The sequence below is a fragment of the Mercenaria mercenaria genome, chromosome 5 (assembly GCF_021730395.1).
Source record: "Mercenaria mercenaria strain notata chromosome 5, MADL_Memer_1, whole genome shotgun sequence".
NCBI classification, from domain to species: Eukaryota; Metazoa; Mollusca; class Bivalvia; order Venerida; family Veneridae; genus Mercenaria; species Mercenaria mercenaria.
In genome coordinates, this window is record NC_069365.1 from 1,919,062 (window position 1) to 1,931,613 (window position 12,552).

Sequence of the window (12,552 nt, forward strand, 5' to 3'; positions counted from 1 at the left end):
TTTTGTTGTTTATATCAGTTTTTTTTTCCATAAGCGATATCATTAGTTACTGTAGGTGACTAATACATACAATGTGGCCTTTTAAATAGCATAGTAACTCGAACCAAAGTGCCCTTACCTGTGACCTTGTCCTGATAGGTGCGGCCATGTCTCATGCATGATACAGCATCCGGTCATGCCCCTAACATTTGTGTAAAGTTCCATTGCGATCCTTTGAATAGCCCAGACATTCGTATGCTAACCCTTATCAAAGTGCCCTTACATGTGACTGTAAGTTTGGACACATCGTGCTAAACATTAAAGCTGACTCAGTAACTTTAACCGAAATGCCTTTACCTGTGACTTTAGATATGACTGTAGTCATTCACTGGCCACACCTCATATGACTTTGTGTAAAGATTCAGTGTATCTTGATTCTTTTGAAAGTTGTAATTTTGACACAGAAGTGTTTGGAAGGACAGAGGAAGGATGAAGAAGTTCTCACAAATGGATGCTCGATGTTGATAGTAACTATGATCTTTACAACAAAGTTTAACAAAATCTGTGTGAACATTGTTTGGGAGCATAGAATGTAAACAAGCTAAATAACAGGAAACTTAGTTCCAGGAGTGGCAATGAAATATGCACCTCCCAAACACCCAACACCAGCTTATGTGGAACTCTGTTGTACATGATGTTGAATGGACCAGAAAATATAACAACACTTTCGCAAGGTAAAAGTTACTAAATGAGTTCTGACAGGCAGACAAATGGGTATGGTATTAAAAAGATAACTTGTTACTGTTATCACCTAGAAAAAAAGAAACTACCTCTTCCATCAGATTCTGAATCTTTAAATGAATAGTCACACTTAGTTGATATTTCATACAAGTGTTTCATATTTACTATAGCTGCTTCCCTGCAAATGTTGGAAACCAATCTTATTGTAACAGGGTTCTTACCCCAGATTTGGGTAAAAATTATTTTTCCTGCTTTTGTTGTAATTGTATACCAGTTTTATAATATGAAATCTTGCAGTACTTCCAACGTTAAGTGAGAATGGCTATAGACAAAAATGAACTTGTCGACCAATCGGTCATTGAAAATATTTGCCAGACCTAATAATGCTGTTCTTGGGCAACTATGAAAGTACAGTAATATATAGTCAAGTTTGCATTAATTGGAGAATTCTATACAGCAGATCTAGGCTGAATCTACACATAAAAGCAAGAGGGCCATGATTTCTAGCTTGCATGAAGAAGGTCTGGCCTGCAGTTTGAGAGGAAATTCCATGGCTTAAAACAATATAGAGAAAACTAGCCCATCCTCAGGCAGTCATGTTTTTTGTCAACAGTGAAGAAATCCTTTAGAAGTATAGAACGCAACTAAGTAACATAATAACAGACAGTTTGATTGAGCCGTTTCATGAGAGGTTAGCAACATACACCCTCTAGCAACAACTTGAGTGGAATTCTATTACAGTAAAAATGATTGTATTCCATGATCCCAAAGCACCTGAAAATCTAACACACTGAGATGACCTGAATGAATTTTGTAGATGGTCACAAAAGGAACATTGCTGTGAAATTATTTTTAAATTGGTTCAGCCAATTTAGATGAGAAGATTTTCAGAGTTTTTGATAAAGCAATATAGAGAAAACTAGCCCTGTCCTCAGGTGGCCATGTTTTTTAACAAAACAAAGATCTGAAGGAATTTGGTAGAGGGTCACCAAAGGCACATTGCTGTCAAATTATTTTGAAAATGGACCTGTGGTTTCAGAGATGATTTTCAAAGTTTTCTGCCATATAGGGATAACTAGCTCTATTTATTTTTAATGTTGAAGACATTTGGTAGATGGTAACCAAAGGGACATTGGTGTCGAAGAATTTTGAAATCAGACCAAGGATTTTTTTAAATCTTTCATTATACATGCAGTAATAATTACAGGGAAAATTACCGCCAATCCAGGGGCCATGCTTTTTTAACTAAACAGAATGATTAGAATTAGAGGGTAACCTAAAAACATTGCTGTCAAAGAACTTTTAAATCAGACAAGATTTTCAAAGGTTTCCTTAATTGTCCTTAAAGGAAGACGAGCCCCACCCCTAGTAGCAATGTTTTTTAACAAAACAGAATTTCAAGAAATTCTTTAGAGGGAAAGTCTGGTTGAATAAACATGGTGGTTTAGGAGGAGATAACCTTTAAAGAACTTAGGGAAGACGGTCATTCAACAATCTTAAAAGCTCACCATGAGCACTTTGTAGGAGTTTGGGAGTAATGTGTGGAGGCTTGAAGGAATTAGGTACAGGGTCACCCAAGAAACAACTGTGGGAAATTATTTTACAATCAAGTGATCTATATTGGAAGAAAACATTTTCAAACTTCAATAAAGCCATATAGGGAAAACTAGCCCAGCCACAGCAAGACCATACTTTTAAACTGAATAGAATGATGTGGAGGAAATTGGTAGTGGGTCCTCTAAGGTACATAGCTGTAGAATTTTTTTGAAGTAGGAGCCAGCAATTTTTTAAGTTTTCCATATAGCCATACAGGGAATAATAGCCTGCGCCCAGGTGCCCATGGTTTTTAACAAACAGAATGATTTGAAGCAGTTTGGAAGAGTATCAGTTTAAAGGAACAATTGTATCAAACTATTTTTAACAATGGCCAGCAGTTTCTGAGAAGATGATTTTCAAAAGTTTGTTTTTTTCCCCATTTCGTGGCCATAGCAACCAGAATTCAACATGATAACTTAAATCTGAAGGAATGTGAAAGGTGACCATCCAAGGAACTACTTTGAAGTTTGGTTGAACTTTTACTTGGCTAGGTGCTTTAGAAGATGTTCTTAAAGATATTGTGGAAAATGGATGACGGACATACATTATAAGAAAAATAACCACTTTATTCCTGCTTTAATATTAAAAAGTTTAATCTTGATCATTTGGTTGTTGGATTTTCGTACATAATTATGTTAAAAAAAAATTCGCAAGTAAGTATATAATTAAAATTCTGAACTGTCACAAGTGTTTACAAAATAATCTGCTGCTGATGATGTAGATAGCATCGAGCATGTGCAACAATTTTAATTTGTTCGGGTAACTTCGGTAGAAATTTTTCTTCTTATTTATCACCAAAAATTTTTAAATGCAGGTCCGATCATGGGCAATCTCAATAAAATATCAAATGTTTCTCAAAGAAAAAATTCAAGTTACAGGGTGTTGGTTTCCACTTCTTTCATTGATGCATTCAACAGCTGGGTTACCAGTTATATTAATTGCTGGAAGGGGTTTGGAAAATGGTTACCTTATTCTGATTCAAATAAGATCCAGATATTTGTTTACCGTATGGAGAAATTTACCACTTTAAACGACCCTACTGGAGCCCCTAGGAAGAATCACTAGGTCAGAGTGGTGATAGTTTTGATTATAACAGGAGCTAAAGTTTACACAGTTTTAAAGTTTCAATTTATTCTTAAGATGATTAATGCAGGCCTCCTAGCAGGCCTGAACAAAAATAAAGGTTTTTATAAAGGCTCCAATCTATGGAAATAAAGGCCTTTTAGTGTAAAATATTAAAAAATAAAGAGTAAATAAAGGCTATTTTTGTCGGAATTCTCGTTGAAAAGACATAATATATATAGGTATTTACTACATGTATGTGCTCTGGTGAACACAACAGCATTCTGAAAAACTCAAGATGAAAGATACACAAGCAGTATCCTAATAACAACACTTAAAAGGGGGGAAGAAATACAATAGTATAACCATTACTTGCTTTAAACTGGCACGGCAAGCAGTCTGAACAAAAATATAGGTTTTGAGTGAAAATTACAGGCTATTTGGCCGTTTTAAAGGTTTTTTCAGAAGATTTAAAGGTTTTAAAGGTTTGCTCTGAAATTAAAGGTTTTTAAAGGTTTTAAAGGTTTCACTAGGAGGCCTGTTAATGAACAAAAAAACAGTTTTGTTTGGAAACTTGTTCCCAACCAGTACTCTTTCTTCTGAAAATTTACTTGGACTTCCATGTCTTGTAGATATGAATGCCTCAACAGGTGCATAACCCTTGTGGGAAGTTTTTTTAATTGGACTTGCTGGAATTTACTATATAAACAACATTTTTCAACAGTGCTGCCTTACATGGCCAGTTAATGCCTGTTTCTAGATTTAGATTTGGTACTAGAGTGTAACTTCCGAAAACCGAACGACCTCCGGACCAGCCTAAAAGTTCAGTATTTGGAAGTTTCCGGAATTCAGAAGTTTGGAAGTTTATAGGCAAAGTGGACATGGTGCACTAGAGTTATGTTTTCTTACACATAGGATGAAGGAGATTATTATCCCTTATAATTGTACAAGTTTGTATAAAGTAATTAATTAATTGATTAATAATTCATGAACTGATAGATTACAAACATTCGGGATAATCAAGTATAAATGATAAATTTCCATTTTTATACGCTCGAAAGGACGTATTATGTTATGACGCTGGTGTCCGTCCGTCCGTCTGTCCGTTAGCAATTTCGTGTCCGCTCTGTAACTCATGAACCCCTTGAAGGATTTCAAGGAAACTTTACACAAATGTTCACCACACCGAGACAATGTGCAGAGCGCATGTTTTGGATGTATCGCTTCAAGGTCAAGGTCACACTTAGGAGTCAAAGGTCATATCAGTTTGTTTCATGTCCGCTCTGTAACTCTTGAACCCCTTGAAAGATTTCAAAGAAACTTGACACAAATGTTCACCACACCAAGACGAAGTGCAGAGCGCATGTTCCGGATGACAAGCTTCAAGGTCAAGGTCACACTTAGGGGTCAAAAGTCATATCAGTTTGTTTCGTGTCCGCTCTGTAACTCTTGAACTGCTGGAAGGATTTCAAAGAAACTTGGCAGAAATGTTCACCACATTGTAACGATGTGCAGAGCACATGTTCCGGATGACTCGCTTCAAGGTCAAGGTCACACTTAAGGGTCAAAGGTCATATATGACTGCTTTGTGTATATTGCTCTGCATTGCAGTGCTCTTGTTTTTATTTGGCAGATCTCGTTTTTTGTACTTACAATAATTTTTTTTTGAATTACTTCCCTTTTATGTTACTATAAATAGCTTATTTTGAAACTTTTTTATTATTGGCCGTAGGGAAAAACCAAGACTACTTTTCTGTGGTACAACATGGATGGTACCTCCAATTTTAAGGTGTACTTTTACATACCTGTACCTGACAAGGATTTTTTTGTGGACTTAGATTTGTTTTCTGAAGTTTTCCTTTTGTTGTTCCAGTCCTTTGGGGCTACAACAGTCAAGTTCTTAAAATTTTGCTCCCATCCTATGATGTAAGCATTCGGGTGTTTATTGCCCCGCTTGGCGGCGCTCTTGTTATATATATAAAATAATAATAGCATTTGCTCAAACATTTTCCACTTACATTTTACCATCTTTGAAGTCCTTGGTTTGGTAATATTAAATTGATGTTGATAATGTATAGTTTAACTTAATCAATTAAACATCAATCTTTAATTCTTTCATTCAAACATGTAGCCGAAACATTGGTTAAAAATAAAGTGACTTGTTTTTAAAAAGTTTTTGTAGTTTTGACTACTTTTAATACTTATATTCTGAATCAACCAGTAGTCATTGGCATCATTTAATGATCCTGCAAAATGAGTAACGAGGAAACAGAAGAATATTACACAAAGAAAATTGACAAAATGGCGGACTTTCAAATGAGAAAGGCAACACATTTACACTTTCTAGAAAGCTGTATAGCAGATGGAGTTGTACCTTATGGCTTAAAACTAAAGTTACAAGTGCAAGTTGGTGAAAATAAACGTTTGCAAAAATCGGTTGATAATATTCTATGGAAAACATCAATGGAAATTACAAGAATGGTGGCCGAGGAACATTATCTACAACTTCAAGAATCCAAACCAAAGATGGCAGAGTTAGAAGAAAAACTCAAAGCAAAAGTGAAAGATGAAGGTAAACTTAACATTATTTCACAAGACATATTCTGTAAAACTGAAACAAAGAAGAATCAAATCATACAGAAACAAAACAAGAAGTTAGAGAAACTTAAAGATTCTAGAGACTGTTTTATTGTTGAGGAAAGCAGTAAGCGCCCAAGCACTTCCGTAAGAGATGGAAAACGTAAACATTTACAGAAGAATAAGATTAACAGTGCAGAAACGAAACCTAGATCAAAAGAAAATATGCAACAAAATCAACAATCAAAAAAGTTTCAAAAAAACTTCCAGAACAACAGAAAGTCTAAAACAAAATGGAGACAAACTCAAAGAAAAACAGGCAAAAAAGATAAACCTAGCTCTTACTAATGTTTCAAAAAACGAGACATCCCCAGGCAACCAAAAGATAATGTATTCGGAGGCCGTCAAAATGGGGGAACAGAAACAACAGAACAAACAACAACAACAACAAAATCAACTGACAGAAACTTTGCAACAGCTGACAAAAGTTCTTCTAAAACTTCAAAGAACAGAAGATTCATTAGAATTACTAACAAACGGAAATGGAGACAACAAAAGAAAATTCAGAAGGAAATTGAATGGGGTAAGAAAACAGTAATTAACCTTTCGAACAGAAAATTAACCGGCACAGAATATAGACTGCTAGGTAAAGGTTTAAAATATTGTCTGAAACCAAAACATCATAATGTTATTCAGCTGAAGCAAGATGTTTTTGAATTCACAAGAAAATTACGCCTTAAAGAATACTTTGCCTCTTTTACTGACTCCCAAATTATAAATAACTCTGCAGATAATAACCTTAATAAGAGAGATAATTCTAAATCTACTTTTATACCCCAGTCTGGTAGAGATTCAACCCTTGATTTTTATATAGAGGCAGTTACTAATGAAATTTTACTTTGTGACAAAAAGTACAAATACAGATCAAATTTATCAAAAGAAGAACAAGAGGCATTAAAACATCTGAGTCAAGATGAAACTTTTGTCGTGAAGAAAGCAGACAAAGGTTCCAGTGTTGTTATAATGAACAGAAAGGATTATATTTCTGAGGTTTATAGACAGCTAGAAAACAACAAATATTACAAGAGACTTGATGAAAACCCCCAGAAAGTGTTCAGTAAAGACATACATGATAGTCTTAACAATTTAGAAAATATTAGAGAATCAACTTTAGAAAATCTATACCCCTCAAACGTAGACAGAGTCCCACAATTTTATATATTACCTAAAATTCATAAAACGTTTGACCCAGATTTACCCCTAGGTTACCCAGGGAGACCTATTATTTCAGGTTGTGGAGCTTTAACTGAAAATATGTCTGCATATGTTGATACAATCTTGAAACCATACATGGAATCTTTACCTTCCTATGTAAAAGACACTACAGATTTCATCAAAAAGTTACAAAACCTCTCTAGCATAGATAAAGATGCATATCTTGTAACACTAGATGTAACATCTGTATACAGTAATATTCCTCATGGTGAGGGCATAGATGCTTGCAAATATTTTATGGAAAATGGTAGTAGATCACAGGATTCTATTAACTCCATTTCTAAAATCATAGAATTAATACTTACAAAAAAACACTTCCAGTTCAATGAAATTAATTACATTCAAAGATTTGGAACTGCTATGGGAACAAAAATGGCTCCTTGTTTTGCCTCTCTATTTATGGGTAAACTTGAAAAAGAATTTATAGACTCCTGTGATAAGAAACCACTTATCTGGTTACGTTTTTTAGATGATATTTTTTTCATCTGGAATCATTCAGAAGAGGACTTATTAGACTTTTTTGACAGATTGAACAGTTTTCATGATACTATAAAATTTACATATTGTTACACTAAAGATACTGCTACTTTTTTAGATGTTAACATAGAAAAAGATGAAAATGGTATCCTGCACACTAGTGTACATGAAAAAGACACTAACAGTCATCAGTATATAGAATTTTCATCATGTCACCCAGTTTCATGTAAAAAGGGTATTCCCTTTAGCCAGGCTAAGCGCTTTAGGCGTATTACTTCGGATAATACCATTTTTGACAAGGAGATGGACAAGCTCAGAGAATACTTTCAAGCACGTAACTACCCTGAATGTGTTATAAATGAGGCATTAAAGAAGGCCTCTTCTCTATCAATGCAAGATGCTCTTAATTCGTGCAGTAGCAAAAATACGGATAAAGTCATTCCTTTTGTATGTACCTACAATCCATCTTTGCCCAATATTGGTAAAATAATAAACCAATATTGGAATCTTTTAAAGTATTCTCAACAAGAGAGTGTTAGACAATTATATGACTATAAACCTATTGTTGCTTACAAAAGACCCAAGAATATTCAAGATGTTTTAGTTCATTCTAGGCTGAGTAAGAAAGACAAAAATTGTAGTGTAAGTAAATGTTATAGACGTCGCTGTACACACTGCTTAAATATTAATGAAGATAATTCATTTTCTAGTTCCACCAATTCATCTTGTTATAATGTTAGACATGATCTGTCATGCAATTCAACTGATGTTATTTACTTAATAACATGTAATAAATGTTTTAAACAGTATGTTGGACAAACCCACCAGCAATGTTCACAAAGAATGAATAGTCATAGATTTGATATCAATCATTATCCAGAAACTACTACTAATGTTTCTGAACATTTTAATTCTCAAGGACATACTATCCAGGATTTCTCTTTTATGCCCATTGATAAAGTAACTAATCCTTGGAAAAGGCTTTTAAAAGAGACTTCCTGGATGTACCGTTTGGGCACTGTGTCTCCACAAGGAATGAATTCAAAAATTCTGTATTAATGCCTTTCTGAAATACTTGTTATATATGTATATTTTATTACTTGTATGTATTCCATAATCAGTTTTTACTGGTGCCATTCCTTAATCATTGCACTTATACTGCATTTTTTCACCAGTTTTTATGTATCATACTATGATCCTGTTTATGATTTTTACGCCAAACTCTTTGTTTAATTTTGACGTTGTCGTCATCGACGTCGTTTGACGTTGACGTCACTTCCTTTGTTATGTTTATTTTGAACCCTGAAGAAGGCTGATGTAGCCGAAACGTTGGTTAAAAATAAAGTGACTTGTTTTTAAAAAGTTTTTGTAGTTTTGACTACTTTTAATACTTATATTCAAACATTAAGAAAGTTTTCAACACGCAAGATATTTAGTACATCACTTTTCATTAATTGGAAACAAATTAAAGTAATCTCTGATTATTCTTATACTTTTGCATCAAATGATCATTGTGATTATAATGCATGTGGAAATAAATGTGCACCACTAATTAATAAACGAAAGAACATGTTGACAACTTGCCATGAGCATTTTTGGATTAACAACATGTTAAAGACAGGGGCGCACTTTTAATCCGGCAAATTTTGCTGTTCGGTTTTTGGAAGTCAATTTTAGTGTTAAAATATAAACAGTCTTAAAAATCATCCGGTTTTCAGAATTTGGAAGTTCCAGTTTTCAGAAGTTAAAAATAATAGAAATAAGAAAGAAAAAAAAACGGGACTGAGTTTAGTGCGGATTTCAAAAGTTTCCGGTTTTTAGCTCGACTTTTCGAAGACTAGAGGAGGTATCCTAGCCCCGGCGTTGTCGTGAGCGTCACACAAATGTTAAAGTTTGCGTACCATCCCAAATATTTTCAAAGTCCATTGAGATATTGCTTTGATATTTTGCATACTTGTTTACCATCATGACCCCAGTCTGTAAAAAGGAGGAGGCAACTTTATCAAGCATTTTGACTGAATTATGGCCCCTTTTCGACTTGGAATAAATGTTAAAGTTTGCATACCACCCTAAATATTTTCAAAGTCCATTGAGATATTGCTCTGATATTTTGCATACTTGTTTACCATCATGACCCCAGTCTGTAAAAAGGAGAAGGTAACTCTATCAAGCATTTTGACTGAATTATGGCCCCTTTTCGACTTAGAATAAATGTTATAGTTTGCGTACCACCCCAAATATTTTCAAAGTCCATTGAGATTTTGCTTTGATATTTTGCATACTTGTTTACCATCATGACCCCAGTCTGTAAAAAGGAGGAGGCAACTCTGTCAAGGATTTTGACTGAATTATGGCCCCTTTTCGACTTAGAATATGCTTATTGTAATGTTAAAGTTTTACTCATAGCTTATATTATACTATCAAGCACTGAGAATAGTCGAGCGCGCTGTCCACTGACAGCTCTTGTTAGAAGGTCCGGTTTTCGGAAGTTCCACTGTATCTTATTCTCACTAAGGAAGTATAAGCTTGTCTATAAGAATCAGAGATGGAGGATAGTCAAGTTCAAATGTAATTTCTGCTTACATGGGCAGGAGGACTAAATTCCTTCAGCGTAATGTCTAAATTGGTTTGTTTTTAAAAGGAAGATGAAGTCTTTAAGGATAGGGATACAGGTGACAAGAGGAAGAATGACAAAACCATGTTTATGGGAGATGGATTGGGCAATTATCCCCAGTGACATTGAGACTTTTGGAGTCCCTAAACAACAGACTGTTGAGACATTTAAGTCCCAGTGTGAATTTAAATGATAATAGGGCCAGCAATAAGGAAGACACAGCTATAAAACAAACACTGTCCGTATCTGACCCCCAGGAACCTCGACCATTGGCATACCTGATCCTAAAACAAACTAGAGTTATCACTGAAGGTGATGAATGTACCCCCCTGCATGCACTGACACTACATTGCAATTTGACAAACACAAGATTGCATAATTATGTGCACTGTATGTGTATAGACTATGTATATAGTATAGTAACAAAAATTAAAGTCCAATAACTCTGCAGCATATGTATCTAAAAGAATGTAACATGCACCATGTACAACTAGGGTTGGTACTGTGTTAAGTTTCATTAAATTGTATGCAAGGGTTCAGGAGATTAGGCGTGCACAAGATTGCATATGCAGACTGTATGTATATAGTATATTGACAAAACACAAAGTCCCTTAAGTGTGCAAATTTTTTTTCTGAAAGAACCTTACATGCACCATTTACAACTAGAGTTATTATTGATCACTTGTGTGAAGTTACATTAAATTGTTCACATGGGTTCAGGACATTTAGTGTGCATAAGATTGCATATGTATATAGTAAAGTAACAAAAAACAAAGTCCCGTAACTCTGCAATTTTTTATGCCCCCGAAGGGAGGCATATAGTTTTTGAACCGTCTGTCTGTCTGTCGGTCGGTCTGTCAGTCTGTCAGTCTGTCCGCATTTTTCGTGTCCGGTCCATATCTTTGTCATCGATGGATGGATTTTCAAATAACTTGGCATGAATGTGTACCACAGTAAGACGACGTGTCGCGCGCAAGACCCAGGTCCGTAGCTCAAAGGTCAAGGTCACACTTAGACATTAAAGGATAGTGCATTGATGGGCGTGTCCGGTCCATATCTTTGTCATCGATGGATGGATTTTCAAATAACTTGGCATGAATGTGTACCACAGTAAGACGACGTGTCGCGCGCAAGACCCAGGTCCGTAGCTCAAAGGTCAAGGTCACACTTAGACATTAAAGGTTATTGCATTGATGGGCGTGTCCGGTCCATATCTTTGTCATCGATGGATGGATTTTCAAATAACTTGGCATGAATGTGTACCACAGTAAGACGATGTGTCGCGCGCAAGACCCAGGTCCGTACCTCAAAGGTCAAGGTCACACTTAGACATTAAGGGATAGTGCATTGATGGGCGTGTCCAGTCCATATCTTTGTCATCGATGGATTGATTTTCAAATAACTTGGCATGAATGTGTACCACAATAAGACGACGTGTCGTGCGCAAGACCCAGGTCCGTATCTCAAAGGTCAAGGTCACACTTAGACATTAAGGGATAGTGCATTGATGGGCGTGTCCGGTCCATATCTTTGTCATCGATGGATGGATTTTCAAATAACTTGGCATGAATGTGTACCACAGTAAGACGACGTGTCATGCGCAAGAACCAGATCCGTAGCTCAAAGGTCAAGGTCACACTTAGATGTTAAAGGTCTTTTTTCATGATAGTGCATTGATGGGCGTGTCCGGTCCATATCTTTGTCATTCATGCATGCATTTTAAAATAACTATGCATAAATGTGTGACACAGTAAGACGACGTGTCACGCGCAAGACCCAGCTCTGTAGGTCAAAGGTCCTAAACTCGAACATCGGCCATAACTATTCATTTAAAGTGCCATCGGGGGCATGTGTCATCCTATGGAGACAGCTCTTGTTTTTTCTGAAAGAACCTAACATGCACCATTTACAACTAGGGTTATTACTGATCACTTGTGTGAAGTTTCATTAAATTGTGTCGAGGGGATAAGGAGATGGTGCACACAAGATTGCGTCTACAGACAGACGGACAACCTGAAACCAGTATACAACGATGTTTGTTGATCATAGAGGCATCAGTTACAAACAAAGTGTAATTGAGAAGCTTGTGGTAAGACTTGAGAGCAAAGGTAACAGCAACACTAATATCTATGTTAATGCGAATACAATAGCCCTCCTTATTCTTTATATAGTCCCAGCTTTAAACTTAAAATTAGTACCAGTATACATGTATATTATCTGGGATTATACCT

General features: G+C 35.6%; 1 protein-coding gene across 1 annotated transcript; it reads left to right on the plus strand.

The window, feature by feature from the left end:
- The first annotated feature begins 5,631 nt into the window (after window positions 1-5,631).
- On the plus strand, window positions 5,632-10,444 carry LOC128557007 (uncharacterized). Its single transcript, XM_053543381.1, has 3 exons — window positions 5,632-6,102; window positions 6,652-8,154; window positions 10,349-10,444. Exons 1-3 carry the CDS (start codon window positions 5,632-5,634, stop codon window positions 10,442-10,444), a joined length of 2,070 nt encoding a protein of 689 aa, XP_053399356.1.
- Window positions 10,445-12,552: the final 2,108 nt, after the last annotated feature.